At 35.9% G+C, this 19,608-nt stretch overlaps 1 protein-coding gene across 6 annotated transcripts in view; it reads right to left on the bottom strand.

The window, feature by feature from the left end:
• CBLB (Cbl proto-oncogene B) overlaps positions 1-19,608 on the bottom strand; it is a gene marked incomplete at its 3' end in the record, with an annotated part of 203,883 nt that overhangs the window by 107,568 nt on the left and 76,707 nt on the right. For 4 of the 6 annotated variants that reach the window (XM_079705372.1, XM_079705373.1, XM_079705374.1 and 1 more), the window contains exon 3: positions 4,211-4,357. The exons of the other annotated variants lie outside the window; for them this stretch is intronic. In XM_079705372.1, coding sequence (XP_079561498.1) covers positions 4,211-4,357 — 147 coding nt within the window. The remainder of the gene's footprint in view (positions 1-4,210; positions 4,358-19,608) is intronic. 6 annotated transcript variants of the gene reach the window in all.

Below are 19,608 nucleotides of genomic sequence, written 5' to 3'. Positions count from 1 at the left end.
GGAGACTTCTGAACTAGACTTAAAGGAAGGGTGCCAAGATTCTGGGACTGTAGAAAAGAAAGAGGAGGGAAGAGGGGCATGCCAGGGAGAACTGTAGGAACTGATGATAAAAGAAAAATCAATTTGTAGATAATAAGTTATTGAAAATTTTGAGCAGACAATAGACATCATCCATCCACTCACCCATCCATCCAATTATTCATCCAGTCTGTTAACACTTATTAGAGCTCACATATTCCAAGAAACACGCCAGGCTCTGAGAAATAAAAATCAAGGAAGCTTTCTAGTCTACTGGGAAATGCAAGCATGTCAGCAGTTCACTGCAGTCTAGTGTGCGAGATGTGAGCTCAGGTACTTGGAAGAATAGAGCAGGCATGCCCACCTTAGGTTAGGGTTACTGAGGAACTCCTCCAAAGTGGCGACACTGGGTAGGGTGTGACACTGGGTAGGGTGTGGGTAACTGGTTTCCCAAGAGGAGGGTGCAGTTTAGGGAAACAAAGACAATGAGGTGTGGAAATAAAAAGCATACTAGGAAATAAGTACAGAGTATGAGGAGGTTGTTTCTTTGAGGATGAATTGAATAGAGAGATGAAGCTAGAAAAAAAAGTTCCTAAAGCTTGTCATATTAATGGGTTATAGACTTTAACCCAGATTCAGTAATGATGCATAGAATGCATAGCGTTTCAGGCAAAAAAAAAAAAAAAAAAATTAGAATGAAGAGTTCTGCTTTTTAGAGCTCACTGGCCTCATCAAGAAAATCAATGTGGGACTTCGCTGGTGGCGCAGTGATTGAGAGTCCGCCTACCGATGCAGGGGACGCGGGTTCGTGCCCCGGTCCGGGAAGATCCCACATGCCGCGGAGCGGCTGGGCCCGTGAGCCATGGTGGCTGAGTCTGCGCGTCCAGAGCCTGTGCTCCGCAACGGGAGAGGTCACAACAGTGAGAGGCCCGCGTACCGCAAAAAAAAAAAAAAAAAAAAGGTAGGGAGACCAGACAGAAAGCTGTTGCAGTAGTCCAGGGAAGAATTTGAACTTGAACATGAAACTGAAGAACAGAACTTGAAGTAAAGTAAGGATGGGGAGAAGGTGCATACAAAGATTCAGGAGTTAGAATGGTTCTTGCTGAATTATAATTTGGTTGGAAACACGTCTAAATCTCCTCAACATCAAGAAATGCTTAGTACAAGGAGCCTAGAAACTGCTACCTGACTTGCTTATTAGAAAAATGTCACCCAGAGTCTCATCACATTAATGGGTCTTTTTTTAACAGTTAGTAATACATTTTTTGAGCCTCATGCTTAAAGTTTCTGGATTATAAACTCTAACCCAGAGTTTGGTTTTGGTCTCATCTGGCAGAATTTACTTAGACACATTCACTCAAAAATGCCACTCCTCTTTTTCATATATTTCTACTATCTCCTGGTCAACAGACTAAGAAAGCAAAAGCAGAACCCAACTATTAAAACATTTCAATAACTTCTCATAAAAATGTACCAACTACAGGACTTCCTCAAATCTAACAACTACAGAACTTCCCAACCAGTTTACCCTGGCACATGATATGTTATTGATCCCCTAAGGCTCCAGAGAGGCAGAGCCTCTTGGCAGCTGGGCTTGGATCTTGAGCAGAGGTTGGCCCTGCCATGACTTCAAAAAGGTTGAGAAGCACAGAAAGGAAGCATGACACCTAAAGATTTTTGTCTGCTGCCTGTTCTTTAGGTCTGAATCCTAAAATTGCCTTTAGGAGTTTTATAAAGTCCTTTGAACGATAACTATTTCCCAATTTTAACTCAATACTAATACTTTTTTCTTACTGACAGTTCTTTTGGGGAAAAATATCACAATAATACTCCTTATGTTAAAAACCTGCTTTATAAAAATCATAATCTGTTTGGCTGTTTTTAGAACTAACAGCTCAATGGTTCTGTTTTCGGAAACAATAATGCATTCAAGTTTAAAGGCACCGGTTAGGTCAGATGAAAGCATTCTCGTATGCCCTCACTATGTAGATAAATAACAGGAATACTTCTGTATGAGAACTCAGTTATGCAAAAATGCAAACTAGTATTAGAGTATAAGGAAGAGAAAAGAATTCAACCTTTTAAAAGGCTACATCATTCATTCGTCCATTCATTCAATAAAATACTGTGGAACTATAAGGTGAAAACCCACAGAGAATATAAAGATGGTTTCTCCAATGATCTAATAAAAGAAGCATTAATTTTGATGACTACAGAAATATGTCTGAGTTCCAGAAGGAGCTTTACCTTTGGCTCTCATCCCCAAAATAAAAATCTTAAAGACAAATTAAGAAGCCTTCTCAAGTAAGCAAAGACAGAAGACAAAGGTACAAGGGTTTAGGAGGTAGGGAGAGCGTTTAATCAGCATTTCAAGAATCCCCCATTTGATTCAGTAGTGATTTCACACACGTAGCAGTTGGACAGAAATTTCAGCCCCTTAATGTCTATGGTTATAAATACAGGGAAGTAACGATGTCTCAAATGCATAATTCTTTGTGGTTTGAGGTGCCGGCAAAATAAACTCCTCTCTTGAAAAACATGTGAGCAATCTTTTGTCAAAAGGTCCATTTTTTACTGACCTTTTGACAAGCAGGCAATTTTTAACTCACCAGAATTTTCAGTTTTCAAAAAGAAATACCACAAGCAACTTGTCTCTGATAGATTTTCTTAAAATTTTAAGATAGTTTATTTTGAAGGTTACCAACTCTTTGCATTAGGCTCAGAGTGTTAATATATGAGCTGTAGCTTCAAGACATCCTCAGCTGTTACTCCCGGAATGCTGAGGTCCCTTTCTGCTTTCTACTATTCACAAATATTTAATCCGTACACTCCTGGCTGTTAGTCTAATTCAGATAAGGATGAACCTTTTCTTTTTTTAAGTCCTCATTTGTGAATGGATATAGGAGCATTACAAAGAGCTAGATTTCTGGAACACAGAATATCTTGAGTTAAAGGCAATAATAGTATTTCTTCCTGTAGTGCCTAAAAATAATTAAGAATACATTTTATTTAAGAAGTGGGAAAAAGACTTTAACATTTTTGAAGTAAAAAAATTATGCATCTAATCAAATGTGCATTGCTCTGTGTATGTCCTAATCATGTGGTAGCTATAGATAAACACAGCACGTCATACAGAAAAAAAAAAAAAAAAGGGAAACCCAGCATTACAGTTAATTCACCAGTGTCACAGGACTCAGATCACTGAAAGTGTATGCCAACATTTTACATCGTATTTCATCAGCTAATGTATAAATATAGAATTTAACTACAGGATGAAAACAATAATCTGTGTGTAAGCAATCACTCCTCCTTAATTCTTAGCTACAGTTTTGCCTACATTCAAGGACATTCTGAGGGTGTTCTCTCATCAAAGGGGACCCTTAAAAGAAACTGAAGAAACCATCTGCCACCTGATGCTCAGTTCTTAAGCATCTTACTAAGAGATTCCTGATAAAAGTTTTGCACGTTTTATTTAAGTTATGCAGACTTCAGATATTTAATTCTTATTATTTACCAAGCTCACCTGGGTTTGTGTCTGGATAGGAAATACCTAAGGAAAACATCTTTAGCTATTTTTGTGAGATGATGCAACTTTGTGATAACATTATCCTCATTTCTGTATCTTGTTTACACGTGCATACTTTCTGTGCAATGACACAGAGAAAACCTGAATGCCAGTGCTGAGGCCTTTTCCCACTTCAATTTCAGATCTTTGTCAAGCTTATACTCTACCTCCTAGTATAGAAAGCAGTCTCCAATGCCTGCAGTCCTGAAGTAAGTGTTCCCCCTCTGGATTGGATTGTCAGAACAATTTATTTAGGCCAATTTTTAAAGTGTCTTTCCCTTTCTGCCTTTTATTTTCTATATGTGTTTTATGTGTACACTAAGTTATAAAAAGTTATGAGCATCTCATGTATACTCTGTCTTACATACATCTGCTTCTTAGAGCTAACTATTTAACTCAATGAATGCTCACCAAATAAATAAATGTCATATAATATTTACTTGGTAACAACAAAATTATTCCGTTACTGAGGTATACTTTTGGTGGCTAAACAGAAAAAATAGCAATCAAAACACTTATCAAAAACACTGCAGTATATTCTCAAAATACTCAGGTAAAATCTACACCCTATGGAACTGGAGGCAGGTCTAAGTCATTCTTCAAACATGGATCCAAATTTGTACTTACTTGTCTCCAAAAAACTTTCTCCAGAATTCAGCAGCATCTGCTTTCGTGATACGAAAGTTATCTCCCTGGAATTGCCCATTGGGAAAGATTGCTTTGATTTCTGCCAACATGTGACTGAAGATAAGGGATAGTTTTGTAAGATTTCGTCTGTAGATACAAACAGGGAAAAATGAAGGAAAAAGTAAATATATAGGCATGTAAGATTTAATGGGAATATATTATGAAAAATGAAATTATCAACCTAGGTCAACTCAATAAAGCCCTTAAAAACAATGTTCATAAAAACTGTACATTTAAATTCCTAACAGGGATTCTATCAGTCATCCATGTATTCATTTAATATAAACATGAACAAGATGAATTACATGAGGTTTAATGGAAGAGACGGACACCTAAAAAACTCATAATCAAATATAAGTGTTAAACAAAAAAGACAGAGTGATTATTTCTACACGGGGAATAAGGAAAGATGTGTCATTTAAGGTGAATCTAGAAAGATAAGCAGTTGTTCAACAGATGAAAGACTGAGAGTGGAGACGAGGAGAAGAAGGAGAGGTTAGGAATAGAACTATTTGGATAATATCTAGATTTAGCATGGCTAGAGAAGAGCAGAAAGAGAGTGGAGGAAACGGCTTGAGACGAGAAAGTTTGGTTGGGACATGACAAAAAGAGGCATCTGAACCAATGAACAAAGTTTTTGTCAAATGCACTTGCCACTTCTATCTAAAAATCAGAGTTTCTGATAAGTCTCAGATATGTGCATATTTTAGAAGCTCCCTGGGTAATTCTAATGTAGTCCATAAAAAGCTACTGCGATAAGAAATGGGAAGCCAAAATGGACTAAAAAGATTAAGGAAATGATCAAATCTCTGTTTTATAAAGAAAGTTATGGCAGTATGAAAACAATGGTTTGGAAGGGAGGGAAATGTAAGTGTTGTCTCTATTCTAATTTCCATGTTAACTTCTGGGAATTCTGACATGATTTAGAACAGGCTTCAAACCGTGACTAATACTTTCACAGTATCATCTACATTCCTTCTTAGCTTTTCATAAGTTTACAACATTAATTATGTTAATCAGCCCAAAACTGTTAGTGCTAGATAGTAAGGAAGCAATTGAAAGATAAAATACTACAGAACTTTTCAGTTTTGAGCTGACCTTGCCTTTTTATACTCCTGCTTACTCAGAATCACCAGAACACAGCAGGCACAATCTACTATCGTTCCATTTTGAAGCTTTAACTGCTTCGTGTGTGTGTTGAGGGGTCAGGGCTAGGGCTGGGGCTGGGGAGGAGGCACTTGCATTAGCACTCAAAGTAAATACAGAGGAAAACTAAACAAAGCCATCAAATCTGCAATGCATATAACACCATACAATGTTTCAGCAGGACTTTGACACTGAAAGTTGTTTTTATTTGCCTTTTTTTTTTACTCATGTATCTGTGTTTAATGACTCTCAAATAACAAGCAAAAAAACATATTAGGTACCAAAAAGATCATAAAACATGCACCTCTCCGTAAAGTCACTGAAAGGAAACATGTAACTTCCTATATTATATGAATACGTAATAAATAAGGAACTTGTGATAAAAAGTGGGAAAAATAGGAATGAACAGAAAGCAATAAAGTATAAAGTAATTGACATCTCAAAAAATTTATCTCTACTGGAAAACCAAAAAGTCCCAATTTCCATAACCTTTATTATCCATGAGAAGATTTATGGGAAAGAAGGGTCAGAACTTAGGCCTTATTTTAGTGCTTGATTGGCAACAACAAACAATCTGCAAAATCATTATGGTTAGGTTATGCAAAATGTTTCATCATTTTCTTAGATTCAGCCACACTTCTGCACAACTCAGCCTACTTCCAAGGTAAAACTTCTTTAATTAGTTGAATCTTTGATCTTCTCATTTATGTCAACACATCCTCATTTAGGTGATGGTAGATTTAAGAAATCCAGTCTTAGGAAATGAAAAGTAAACTGATGAACTAACTATATCCAAGGAAAGGATTGCGGCCAATACAAACTGCAACTGACATTTGAAATTTGAGTTTAAGGAAAAACATAAAGTCACTTTTGAAAATCTGCAACGAATTTATTTCTATAATTAGGCAAACGAGTTAATTTTCTACCAAACTTCCAATTGATACACACAGAAGAAAAAAGAAAACAAGATGGCTGTAATTAGGGAAAACCAACTGTTCCTTATTTTCTGAATTGGTTGCTCTCCATCCCCTTGTTTCTCTGTTCTTTAATCATATCCAAATGTTTTTCATTTTTATTTGTTAGATCTAAAGCCTGAAGCACAATACCAGTGATTACCCATCTTGGATTTTTGATCCACTGGCTATGTAGGCACTAAACTTTAAAACAGAAATAGTAACATTTTATCTTTATAATTTACAGTCTAGAAGCTCTAATAATCACTATATAACTAATCACTGTTAAATTATAAACTGTGTGTATAGTCCAATTTTCTTGTTCCTACAAACAGATCACCACATTTTTATTCGCCTTTTTGCATAAAGTAAGGCAATGAAAAGATCTATTTTGCCTTTAGTCTTTAAAGAAACACAAATTCAAGTTGTTAAAAACATGTGAATGCAACAGTTTTGTGTTACTTTATTTTTCACACATACCAGAACGCATATTTATATTTATTTTATATCTAATTTTTAAAAACACACACCATACATATGTAAATGATTATTTTGGAAACCCTTTACCTGAAATATCGATTTACAGAGGTTGCAATCCACACCAAGAAATGAAAAGAACTTATAGCTAATTCTATTATCTGATGTCATTTAAATTTACTGTCATAGCAAATAGGTTTGTTTTTTATATGACTGTGTGGGAGTTTTTTGTTTACTATATTTTGCTTTACATTAAGCTTTAGTTCCCCACCCCACTATGCACTCTTAGATACCCATTTTAAAAATAAATAACCTCCAATTTTGAAAATAAAATCCAAGGATACAGTCATCTCTAATCATCTAGACACAGAGGGAAGAAAGGCAACAACTCCACATCTTCTTTGTAGATGAATTTTTTTCCTAGCATGATATTTTTCCATACTTTGCCAATTTTCCCTAAGTCCACCTGATTGCCGCTCATCATAAGACGAAAAATGATGACTGCTTAATAAAGGATTTGAAGCATCCTAATTAAGATATGTATCTATTACTAAATGCCCCTATCCCAGAACTAAGGAAATAAAACTTATCTACAAAGACTCAATAACCTTAAACATAACTTTAATTTACAAGAAATTTCACAATACTTTCACTTTCAATAAAGGGATACTTTATTTTGACTAATTACTACCACATTATCTCCCATTAACCATCAAAAGCTAAGCCATTTTAAAATTTTGTTTTGTGTGAGATTTTGTTTATAAGAAATAATTTTGGAGTAAAAGTATTCTGATACACCAGGTAAGCAAAAAGTAGCTTCTAGATGTCAATACTAGGTAAACCAGTAAAGATGTTAATATATAAAGGAGCCTTGAGAAGGGGGAGGCAGAGAGGAGCAAAGAAAAAGGAGAGGGAGAAGATGAGAAGGAAAACTATCTGCATTTTTTTAAAAAAAAGTGTAATTAATGCATCAGCAATGTCAAGAATATCACCTAAGAAGCAAGGTGCCTCTTTTATCCTGAAGTTGATCACCTAAAACTGTCCTTCTTTAAAACAGTATGAATCAATTTCTCCAAAATTCAAGCTACATTACTGCACAGAATGTGAGGTTGGAATGATGGAGCATCACTCTTTACGAGTAAGTCTTAGTAGCTTAAGTGGCTATAGGCAACATCATCAGGAGGCTGAAGGTACACAAGATTTGATGTAGGATGACACAATCCTACCCTCAATACATTTATCACATAGTAGGGGAGAAAAAGACATGACTACATTATTATCATACAATATAGTGGGGGCAATGCACCAACGATAGCCATCTTGAGATGAGGAATTTGAAAAATGAATAAAAAATATATCAAGACTTGATTAGTAGCCTTCACTAAATGTAGGAGACACAAAGAGAATAATCTAATTAGATTGTATGGAGTCCTTGACTTTTCTCAATTCAAGAAATAGCTGTGTCATAAATCAAGGAGGAAATAAAAAGCTTTAAGTGCTGAATTAGTGAAAAACTTTAAATGACACTTCATATCAGTGAGTTCCAAAGTTTCTGCGAAGGTACTCCTTCTGGTAGAAGAAATGGGAGCCCATTTTTTATCCAAAAACTATTAATAATTCAATTTTTACATTTAAAAGCTAGAACATGTGCTTCTTAATCTTTACAAGGTGGAACAAATTCAACATAAAGAGAAAGGCAGGACACCAAGAATATAAACAGTGGCACTGAAAATGAGACTCACGTCCAGTTAAAGAGCAATTACCGTTCACTCTGTTTCTGATGTAGTGCCTTCCAAGATGGGTTTAGGGCGTTACTTCACACTGTTTTTGACCTTGGGAATGTTTTGATTCCTAAGAAAGTGAGGATACTAGGCTGATGCAAGCCTTGCCTTTCATTTCCCCCTCTTGGGAATTGAGACTGTTATTAAGATGACTCCTGGGAGTCTCAAATAAAACTGATCTTATCCATTCTCTTGCCTAAGTGCTTTAAAGTTTTCCATACATCTAAGGGGAATACGAGGCAGATATTTTTTTCAACTGAAGTATAGTTGATTTACAATATTGTGTTAGTTTCTGGTGTACAGCAAAGTGATTCAGTTATACATATATATATACACATTCTTATTCATACTCTTTTCCATTATGGTTTATGACAGGACATTGAATCTAGTTCCCTGTGCTATATATACAGTAGGACCTTGTTGTTCATCTATTTTATATATAGTAGCTTGTATATGCTAATCCCAAACTCTAGTTTATCCCTCCCCAACCCCCTTTCCCTTTTGGTAACCGTAAGTTTGTTTTCTATGTCTGTGAGTCTGTTTCCGTTTTGTAAATAAGTTCATTTGTGCCATATTTTAGATTCCACATATAAGTGATATCATACGGTATTTGTCTTTCTCTGACTTACTTCACTTAGTATGATAATTTGTAGGTCCATCCATGCTGCTGCAAATAGCATTGTTTCATTCTTTTTTATGGCTGAGTAGTATTCCATTGTGTATGTATACCAGATCTTCTTTATCCCTTCATCTGTTGATGGACATTCAGGTTGCTTCCATGTCTTGGCTATTGTAAATAGTGTTGCAATGAACACTGGGGTGCATGTATCTTTTCGAATTATGGTTTTCTCGGGATATATGCCCAGGAGTGGGATTGCTGGGTCATATGGCAACTCTATTTTTAGTTTTTTAAGGAACCTCCATACTATTTTCCATAGTGACTGCACCAATTTACAAGGAATACGAAACAGATCTTAAAAGTCCAAATCCCAGTGAAGACTCAGAGTCTACCCCAAGTCATAAGAGAAGTAAAGTGTGAACAGAAACGTTCTAACCTGAGACACAGGCAGCAGGACAATTTTTTAAGCTGCTCCATGTTACTCCATTGAACTGCTCACTTTAAAAGAATTTAGCAAACTATGTCAGTCCAAAAGCTGCACTGAAATAGGTAACCAAGGAAGCTCTTTTTCCTTCCTTAAAGGACAAATCATCCACCACTAACAAGGCTAGGGAGACCAAGTGCAAAATTGTGGCTGGGAAAGATGAACCCTGGGCATCCTTTGATTTCTGCAGTATACTCTCAAACATGTTGCCCACAACGGTCTATTAAGAGCAACAGGCCATCTTACAATTACAAAATAAGAATGATGCACTCAGGGTAGATAAATTTGCTTTCTAAAATAAACAGTTTTGAATGGACAATTTACAAATGCCTTACCTAAACACAACTAAAACATGAAATATTCCTATCACATTCAAATGTAATATCCTTTGACAAGTTCCCAGAAGATATTCAAAAGATACTCTGCCTAATTCTTCAACTGTTGTGTATTAAAGAGATTGGCCCTGAAATTTGATAGTACATATTGGGTTCATATCCTTACTCTGCTGGTAGTCTTGAACAAGTTACTAAACCTCTCTCTCTGAATCAGTTTTCTCATCTCTAAAAGTTTTAAATAGAAATGCCTGTCTCACTAAGTTGTTGTGAGGAGTAAATAAGATATGAAGGTAAGAGCCTAACACAACTAATTTTGAAAACTCTCAATAAATATGAGTTATTATTAACTGTACCTGCCACCTCTGTTTAAAAGTATAAATATCCTAGTAGTCTTTCTTCGTTTCCCCATATAATACTATTGTTACTTAAACGGATGGCCATCTTAAGGCCATCATTCTCACCTTATTATCATCAACTGTCATGGTGGCCTCTTATAATTCCACAGCAAACAATGGGCGAATATTTGATTAATCCATTCATTTATTCTGCATATCTTGACTGAGTGTCTACTAGACTATGTCTAGGTAGGCACTGATGATACAAAGGTGAAGATGACACAATCCTACTCTTGATGAATTTAAGGGGCTTAGGGATTGCCAAAGGTATAGAACAACATAGTGGGAATAAAACTGAGATAGAAGCAGAACAAAGGTGGTAATCAGTGAGAGAGACAGAGGAGTCTACAATTTGGGGGGTGATGGATGCAGTTCTGACCAGAATATGGCCCTGCAATGGGTAGGAACAGTACAGTGAAGATGAATTAGGCGAGGAATTAGAAAACTCCAAGGGTGAATGGGGTCCTTCATGTGGATTTTGAAATTTCCTATGATTATGACAGCAGTTTGGATGAAGAAAAGGACTACAATAAGCCTTATCTCAGTACACTCAATAAAACTTCCCAAATAATCTTTTTAAATGTTAGCTATTTAAACTTTGCAGCAATGCAGAGTAGGATTATCCCTTTGATGATTTCAACAAATAATTTTATATGAAAAATTTATTATGAGAAACTACGACAGTATGATATGATCACTCGTACTTTCATCTGGTTTAAAAGTTTAACAATATCTACTTCAATAAAGAAAACACTTTTGTCTTTAGTGTTGGACTTCTTTTGATTTTTAAACCTAATCTGTAACAAGTATCCTTTTATAAAATAAACCTTAAAAATGTAGACCAGTCTATTACTTGAGAGAGAAAAGAAAAAACGATTCCTGCATTCCTATTTATGATAAATTATCAATACAATAAAAATTCTGTGAACCATGTGGAAAGTTGCCATTGCAATGATTCAAATAGAAGCAGTCAGAAGTAATCATAGTAGAACTTTGTTTTCTTTGAATTTCTTTGATAGGTTCTTTTTCAAAAGAAAAAGAAACACTGGAAGTTTAAACTATACTTTTATGACCTTGGGGTACTTTGATAAAAGAGTCTCATCATCAAATAGACAAACTTGACCTAGATTCATTTTTGTTCTTTGCAATTCCCAGTAGATCGCCATAAGAAAAATTACAGTGAAGTAGCGATCTGAGTTATGTCAATTAAGTCAGTACTTATTGCTTCTAATGAAAATTCTTAATTATTTTTACTTGCTACATTCCCTAGTCCACTATTTTTATTTTTTGTCACATTTACACTTCAGAGATAGCTTTTACTTCTACTCGTTAGAATGTAGCTCAAATTTTTCCTACAATATTTCCTTCGAGGATTTCTCCTGTCCATGGGACCAAGCTACCTTGCACCATTTCTCACACAAATTCTCTGTTCTCTCCTCGAGCATTTGAATGGCCTCTTCCTGACCTCTCCTGCTCTTAACCTCGGGTTAAGCCATATCTTCCTCCTTACTGGTTCAAAGTTCCAATGGCTCAGCCTGTTGAACTTTCACCTGCACCAGTTTTATGTCAAAGTACAGCCACGGTATCTTTTCCATCCCCCTTCCTGGATGTCATCTATCAGGCTACTAAATGCCACCACTTCACATTACCTGCCGCGGCAGGAAGTTCTCTCTGAAGAGTACCACAGTTATTGTATAAACATATTGCACTTCACCTCAATCAGAGCAAAAGTCTTTGTTGGGGAAGAAAAAGTCTTATTATACCTGTAACAGCTTCTTACACATAATAGATACCCAATAAATGTTAATGTCAATGACCATGAAAATATTTAAAGAATAAACACATAAGAATTTCCTGACCCGAACAGTGCTAATGAACAGATCGATAGGAGCAGCACATAAAAACAGTTTACAGAAACACTACATAGTGAGGCATCAAGTTTCCAAACTTTGATGAAAAGGAATTTTACCAAAAGCTGCTTTAACAGAGAAGTAAAAATCTAGTGTTTGACTCTAAGAAAAAACAAAAATCTTTGCTCTGTGAGTTGTAGTATCTTTTCTCTCCCTATCTATTTTTTCTTTGTTAACTGCAAAATATAACAACAGCAATGAAAGGAAATTAATGCTGTATGCCCCATGTGAAATTTCCAGAATCTCAGTAAACTGAACACATTTGTCATACTTTCTGAGGAAGCATAAACATAGTTTCCATCACATTACCTGTTCCCTGACAGTTACTTCCTCCTTTTGACTCTGGAAATTTTCCTCATTGATACCTTTGTCCCACTTCAACCCTGCTCCCCAGGAATGGAACAAGTGAAAAACAAATGAACCACAGAGCAAAGAGATAGCTCATCTCTCTGGTGCTCATGTTCTGTATTACTGACAAGAAAACTAAAATCATGACATTTATTCCACCTCTTCCCTGGGGTTAAAATTACTTTATTCAAACGGTTGAAGCAAATATAAAAATAAACATAATTTGGCCAAGCAATTCTCATTTATTTTTGGTATAATTGACATGGGTACCACATTATAACATAGAGTGTGTGTGTGTGTATGCATGCACACACACAAACGTGCTCAATAAAAGTGTGAAGTGAACAAGGCAAGACGATAAATAGTATGCCCAGGACTGTCTTAGTTCTATTAAAAAGCTAAATGTCACACTACAGACAAATAGAAAACAAATATAGGATATACACAAAAAGACATAAGCAGTAGTAATCTCTGGATAGTTTATAAATGGTTTTTCTATTTTTTTCTTTAAATATTCCTATTTTCAAAAATATTATTGACAAGCCATCAAACTGACCTTCTCAGGCAAACCTGCAATGTGACTGAAGGAGAGAAAGTGACTATATTTCCACACCCACTGCAACAGTCCATCCTCTGACAGGCCCCAGTGGCACCCAGGTTCCCAAGCTTGGCTTTCAAGTCCAGAAGGCATTTCTGGTGCAGTCACCCCAAATCTTTTACTTGACCACTGAGTCCCAATTTTCTACAAAGTATTAGCCCTTCCACCATAGAACATTCACCGATGGCACATAGTATAATTTCACTTTTTTAGGATATAAAGCAGGGAATACAAAGGTCAAAGAGTCCAGTAACTGATAAACTGAATGAGGAATCATCTTGTTCTGTGTACACCTCATTATCCTTAAAGCTAGTTGGTGACATTATCTCCTACCATTACAATAATCTCCTAAAAAAAAAAAACCACACAATTCAATTGAATTATTTTTAGGAACAAGAGAGTCCCTGATCGTTATTATAGATAAATTAGCACATCACATATATTCTTTGTCATACAACAGCATAAAAGAAATGTGTAGTGACACATGACCAGAGTAACCCACATTTTCCCTTCAGCATACCAGATACAGATATGACATATGATAATGGTTCAAGATAAGTGGGCTAATTTAGATGTCTGCAGCCTCAGAAAGAAATGCTAGGTTTTTTTAAGCAGTAAAGACTGACTTACTTTTCTTTCAAAATTGGGATTTTTTTTTCTTTCAAAATGAAAAAAAGGTAAAATAATCATAAGAAAACATGGCTGTAATAGTTGTTAGCAGCACAGTTTCCCTGGACCACTAGAAACTTCTTAAACTTTCTGAATGTAGCAACAACAGGTATATTTTTTAAATTTGAAAAAAGGTCTAAGATTTTCTTAAACTGGCTAAAGTTAAACTGGATGTAGCTTATTCTGTAGCCAAGTGGTGGCGGCAGGACCTTGTAGACAATTGGTTTCTACATTTCCCAAATCAAGCCTCATGAAGGAAGTACTGGGATATGGTGGAGGAAAGCATGGCACTGGGAGCACAGGGGTCTAGACACAGCTCTGCCTGTCTCATTACTCCATGATAAGAAAAGAGCCGAAAGCTTCTCTTATCCAAAGTCTTGTCCTTTATAAAATGAGGAGACTGTGGGTACATAATTTGAGGTCCCATAACATTCCATGAGGCTGTCATCACTTTTATTTCTGGCTGGTAGGAGGTGACTAGACAGCTCAGGCACTAAAAAGCCCATATGCTTTAGGGAAAAATTATGAATCCATTTCACAACCTAAAAATCAATACGAAGTACAAGGTGCTATAAAATAATTTCAGTGTACAGACTTTCCTCAATATACCTCAATCTGAGACTGCAGAAATCCTAAAGTCAGGATAGAAAAATCTAACATTGAAAATTGAAATTATAGTAAGTATAAACATTCATTAGTATATTTGGAAGCCTTAATTTTTATTTTGTTTATTACCATATAGGCATCTCTGACTTTTTCTTTCCTTTTCAACAAAGGAAAATCCCTGAATAACACTATCTTTCAAATCAAAACCACAAAGCAGCAGAAATAACAAAACAATAATAAAAGGCAACTTAAAAACTCTGTTTTTCATGTTAATGAAAAGTAAACACCAGAACATATGAAAAACGTAGACTACTAAAGCAAAGTATGCTCAGTGGGAAATTTATGGTTTAAAAAGTTGATTTTATTCATTTGTCCTTGGTAAGGAAATGTGCTAACAGTAAGCATAGGACATTATCACGTCTAAGAATTTTAACTCTCATCTCAACTGAGAGTTTAGAAATATCTTAATTTAGGGAGACTGTAATGTTTACCACATGATGGCTGATCAATAACATGAATCAAATCCCTTTACTATTTTAGTCTGATTGCAAATGAAATAAGCCGCACATCAATAAAACCACCCTTAGACACTGGCTTTGGAGTAGAAAGACAAACATATCTAATCTGCCCACACCCTGAAGGCCAAATATTTCAAGTTAAAACTCCAGCTCTAGAGTCAAATTAATCTAAACTTGAGCTTAAACCACTTAGTAACTGAATGACTTTGGGTACTAAGTTACCCTCTAAGCCGTAGTTCCCTCATCACCAAAACATGAATTACTACAGTACTTAAAGAATTCGTGGAGGATTACAGATGGCCAAAAATTCTTTGCCACTCTTCCCATCATGCAGTGGAGTCTATTCCCCCTCGCCTTGTACCTGGGCTAGGCTGTGCATTGCTTTGACCAGTAGAATGTGGTAGAAATTATACCCTGTAAATTCTGAGGCTAAGCCCTAAGAGATCTGTGCTTTCTGCCTTTGCATCTTGGAAAATGATCTTGGAATTTAGTGGTCATGCTGTGAGGAAGCCCAAGCAGCCAAGCAGAAAGGCCCTAGTGAGTCCCCAGCTGCAAGGAAGCAACAAGCGCTAGGCATGCGAGGGAGGCCCAACACCCCAGCCAACACAACATAAAATAGAAGCCAACCCACAAAATCATAATAAATAATAGCTGTTGGTAAATTAAGCCTCTAAGTTTTATGTGGTTTGATACACAGCAGTAAATAACTGGCTTAGGAAATTGACACACAGCAAGCATTTGATAAATTTTTATCATTATTACTAGTATTATTAGTGCTACTAGCTTACTATTATTATCATTATTGTCATCAATAGTAGCAGTTGAAAGGCTAGGGCCCTCTTCTCTCTGTCAATATGAATAAGTAAATAACTTATGGATAAAGGATCAAACAGTATTTAAAACTAGTCTTCCTACTTAAGGCATTTTTACACTGGAAATTATAAAATTTACATCTTCTGTATTTTCTCTGATACTAAAACAAACTAACCAAAAGAGGTTTTTAGAAGAAATGTGGACTATACTAACTGGAAAGTAGTCTAACTCAGATTTGCATCAGAAGGAATTTAATTTCCAAAACATACTTATTTAGATAAGCATACAATGAACTGAACTGTGAAAATACCATTAGGTTAATCCACTGAGAAATGCAAATCAAAACTACAATGAGATATCACCCCACACCAGTCAGAATGGCCATCATCAAAATATCTACAAACAATAAATGCTGGAGAGGGTGTGGAGAAAAGGGAACCCTCTTGCACTGTTGGTGGGAATGTAAATTGATACAGCCACTATGGAGAAGAGTATGGAGGTTCCTTAAAAAACTAAAAATAGAACTACCATATGACCCAGCAATCCCACTACTGAGCATATACCCTGAGAAAACCATAATTCAAAAAAAGTCATATACCACAATGTTCATCGCGGCACTATTTACAATAACCAAGACATGGAAGCAACCTAAGTGTCCATCAACAGATGACCGGATAAAGAAGATGTGGCACATATTACAATGGAATATTACTCAGCCATAAAAAGAAATGAAGTTGATTATTTGCAGTGAGGTGGATGGACCTAGAGTCTGTCATACAGAGTGAAGTAAGTCAGAAAGAGAAAAATACCGTATGCTAACACATTTATATGGAACCTAAAAAAAAAAAAAAAAAAAAGGCTCTGAAGAACCTAGGGGCAGGACAGGAATAAAGATGCAGATGTAGGGAATGGACTTGAGGACACGGGGACAGGGAAGTGTAAGCTGGGACGAAGTGAGAGAGTAGCATTGACATATATACACTACAAAATGTAAAATAGCTAGTGCGAAGCAGCTGCATACCACAGGGAGATCAGCTTGGTGCTTTGTGTCCCCCTAGAGGGGTGGGATAGGAAGGGTGGGAGGGACACACAAGAGGGAGGGGATATGGGGATATATGTATATGTATAGCTGATTCACTTTGTTATACAGCAGAAACTAACACACCATTGTAAAGCAAATAAAGATGTTTTTAAAAGATATTAAAAAAAATCCACTGATTTATACCGACAACAGACTTAATTTCTACAAGTCTTAAATGCTCAAAGGTAGAGAATACCCTTAATATTATATGTACATAAAATGTAAGCAAAGACCTGAAATGTTTATAGACTGTATAGCAGTCTTTTAATTGAGCTGCCATTTATATCACATTTTCTAAATACGACTTAACATAACTAGATTTGAAATATGTCTAGATAAGAAATCATCCTGGATTTTGGCTTGTCTAGTTCTATTCACTGAGGACTCTGTTTAAAAGTCAATTGCTTTGGGTAGTATAGTCATTTTCAAAATACTAATTCTTTCAATCCAAGAACATGGTATATTTCTCCATGTGTTTATGTCATCTTTGATTTCTTTCATCAGTGTTTTATAGTTTTCTAAGTACAAGTCTTTTGCCTCCTTAGGCAGGTTTATTCCTAGGCATTTTATGCTTTTTGTTGTAATGGTAAATGGGAGTGTTTCCTTAATTTTTTTTCTGATTTTTCATTGTTGGTGTCTAGGATGCCAGATTTAGATGCATTAATTTTGTATCCTGCAACCTTACCAAATTCGCTGATTAGTTCTAGTAGTTTTCTGGTTGCATCTTTAGGATTTTCTATATATAGTATCATGTCATCTGCAAACAGTGACAGTTTTACTTCTTTTCCAATTTGTATTCCTTTTCTTTCTTTTTCTTCTCTGCCACATTAACAAATTGAAGGAATAAAAACCAAATGATCATCTCAATAGATGCAGAAAAAGCCTTTGACAAAATTCAACACCCATTTATGATAAAACCTCTCCAGAAAATGGGCATAGAGGGAACCTACCTCAACATAATAAAGGCCTTACATGACAAACCCACAGCAAGCATCATACTCAGTGGTGAAAAACTGAAAGCATTTCCACTAAGATCAGGAACAAGACAAGGATGTCTGTCCACTCTCGCCCTTCTTATTCTGCATAGTTTTGGAAGTCTTAGCCACAGAGAAGATGGACCTAGAGTCTGTCATACAGAGTGAACTAAGTCAGAAAGAGAAAAACAAATACCATATGCTAATGCATATATATGGAATCTTAAAAAAAAAAAAGGTACTGATGAACCTAGTTGCAGGGCAGGAATAAAGATGTAGACATAGAGAATAGACTTGAGGACACAGGGTGGGAGGGGGAAGCTGGGGAGAAGTGAGAGTAGCATCGACATATATACACTACCGAATGTAAAACAGATAGCTAGTGGGAAGCATCAGCATTGCACAGGGAGATCAACTCAGTGCTTTGTGATGACCTAGAGGGGTGGGATAGGGAGGATGGGAGGGAGGCTCAAGAGGGAGGGGATATGGGGACATATGTATGCATATGGCTGATTCACCTTGGTGTACAACAGAAACTAACACAGTATTGTGAAGCAATTTACTCCATTAAAGAACTATTAAAAGAAAAAAAAGTCAAGCACTATTAATAATCCCTTATCAACACTGAACTGTACACACTGATTTTTTTTAAGCATAATTCTTTTGGCTTCCAGCTGTACCTATACCATCACTATAATAATCTTGAGAAGACATTTAAAGGTACTGTTGAACAGATTATTGTACCTGTCTATCCATGTAAATAAAATTTTTGAAATGGTTATTCAACAGATATATTGCTATACCCAAGACTTGTAAGATTCAATTTATACACTTAGCATGAGAATCAATCATTATTCCTCTCCTGGTAATACCTATCATTTAAAGCTTAATAGAAATAAGAAAACCCAAATATTTAAAAAGAAACCATTTTTAATATTTCAGTTAAATTTTAGAATGATGAACGAAGGATCCTGTATTAACTTATGAAAATTTTATTTCCTGCTTAATTATTTCCTGCTAATGAAGTATTTCTTAAGGAATCAAATACTAAGAGAGAAAGAAAAGCTACAAATAATCCACAAAAATCAGACTTTAAAAGCAGCATCAATTAATCTTTTCATTTTCTGGCATATCTTGCTTATGATGGAGCTCACTGCTTTTCTATAAGTCTAGCTTACTTGCACAAAAGTCAGCTCTCCCTGTTCTTCGGAATAATTTTATATGCATAGAAATTGTGATCTGCATATATGAAGTTCCAGTGACTTTAAAATAAAGTTTATTCACTCAGTAAATATTTTTTGAGGTTCTGTTATGATCTGCCACTACACTAGGCAATGGGGATAATGAGATGAAAACCAGCTACGTCCCTGCCCTCTAGGTGTTTATAATCTAAGTGGGTAATCAGATATAAAAACACACAGCTACAGTGCAGTGTAACTGTACAAATGAAGTACATTCAAGGTGCTTCAGCAACACAGGAGCCCAGGGGAGAGTGTATTCAACTCCGGGCCTCTTAAAAGGGGTTCAGAGAAGCAGGGTAAAGGGAAAAGAGCATGCCAGATAAAAGCAACAAGGCTGGTAGACAAAGGTATGTGGGTGTAGATCAGCCTGGCCATATGACAGACTGCAGG

This window comes from Hyperoodon ampullatus (assembly GCF_949752795.1).
Source record: "Hyperoodon ampullatus genome assembly, chromosome: 5".
In the NCBI taxonomy this organism is placed as follows: domain Eukaryota; kingdom Metazoa; phylum Chordata; class Mammalia; order Artiodactyla; family Ziphiidae; genus Hyperoodon; species Hyperoodon ampullatus.
The sequence above is the reverse complement of the archived record's forward strand: the minus strand, read 5'-3'. Positions and strand labels throughout refer to the sequence as shown.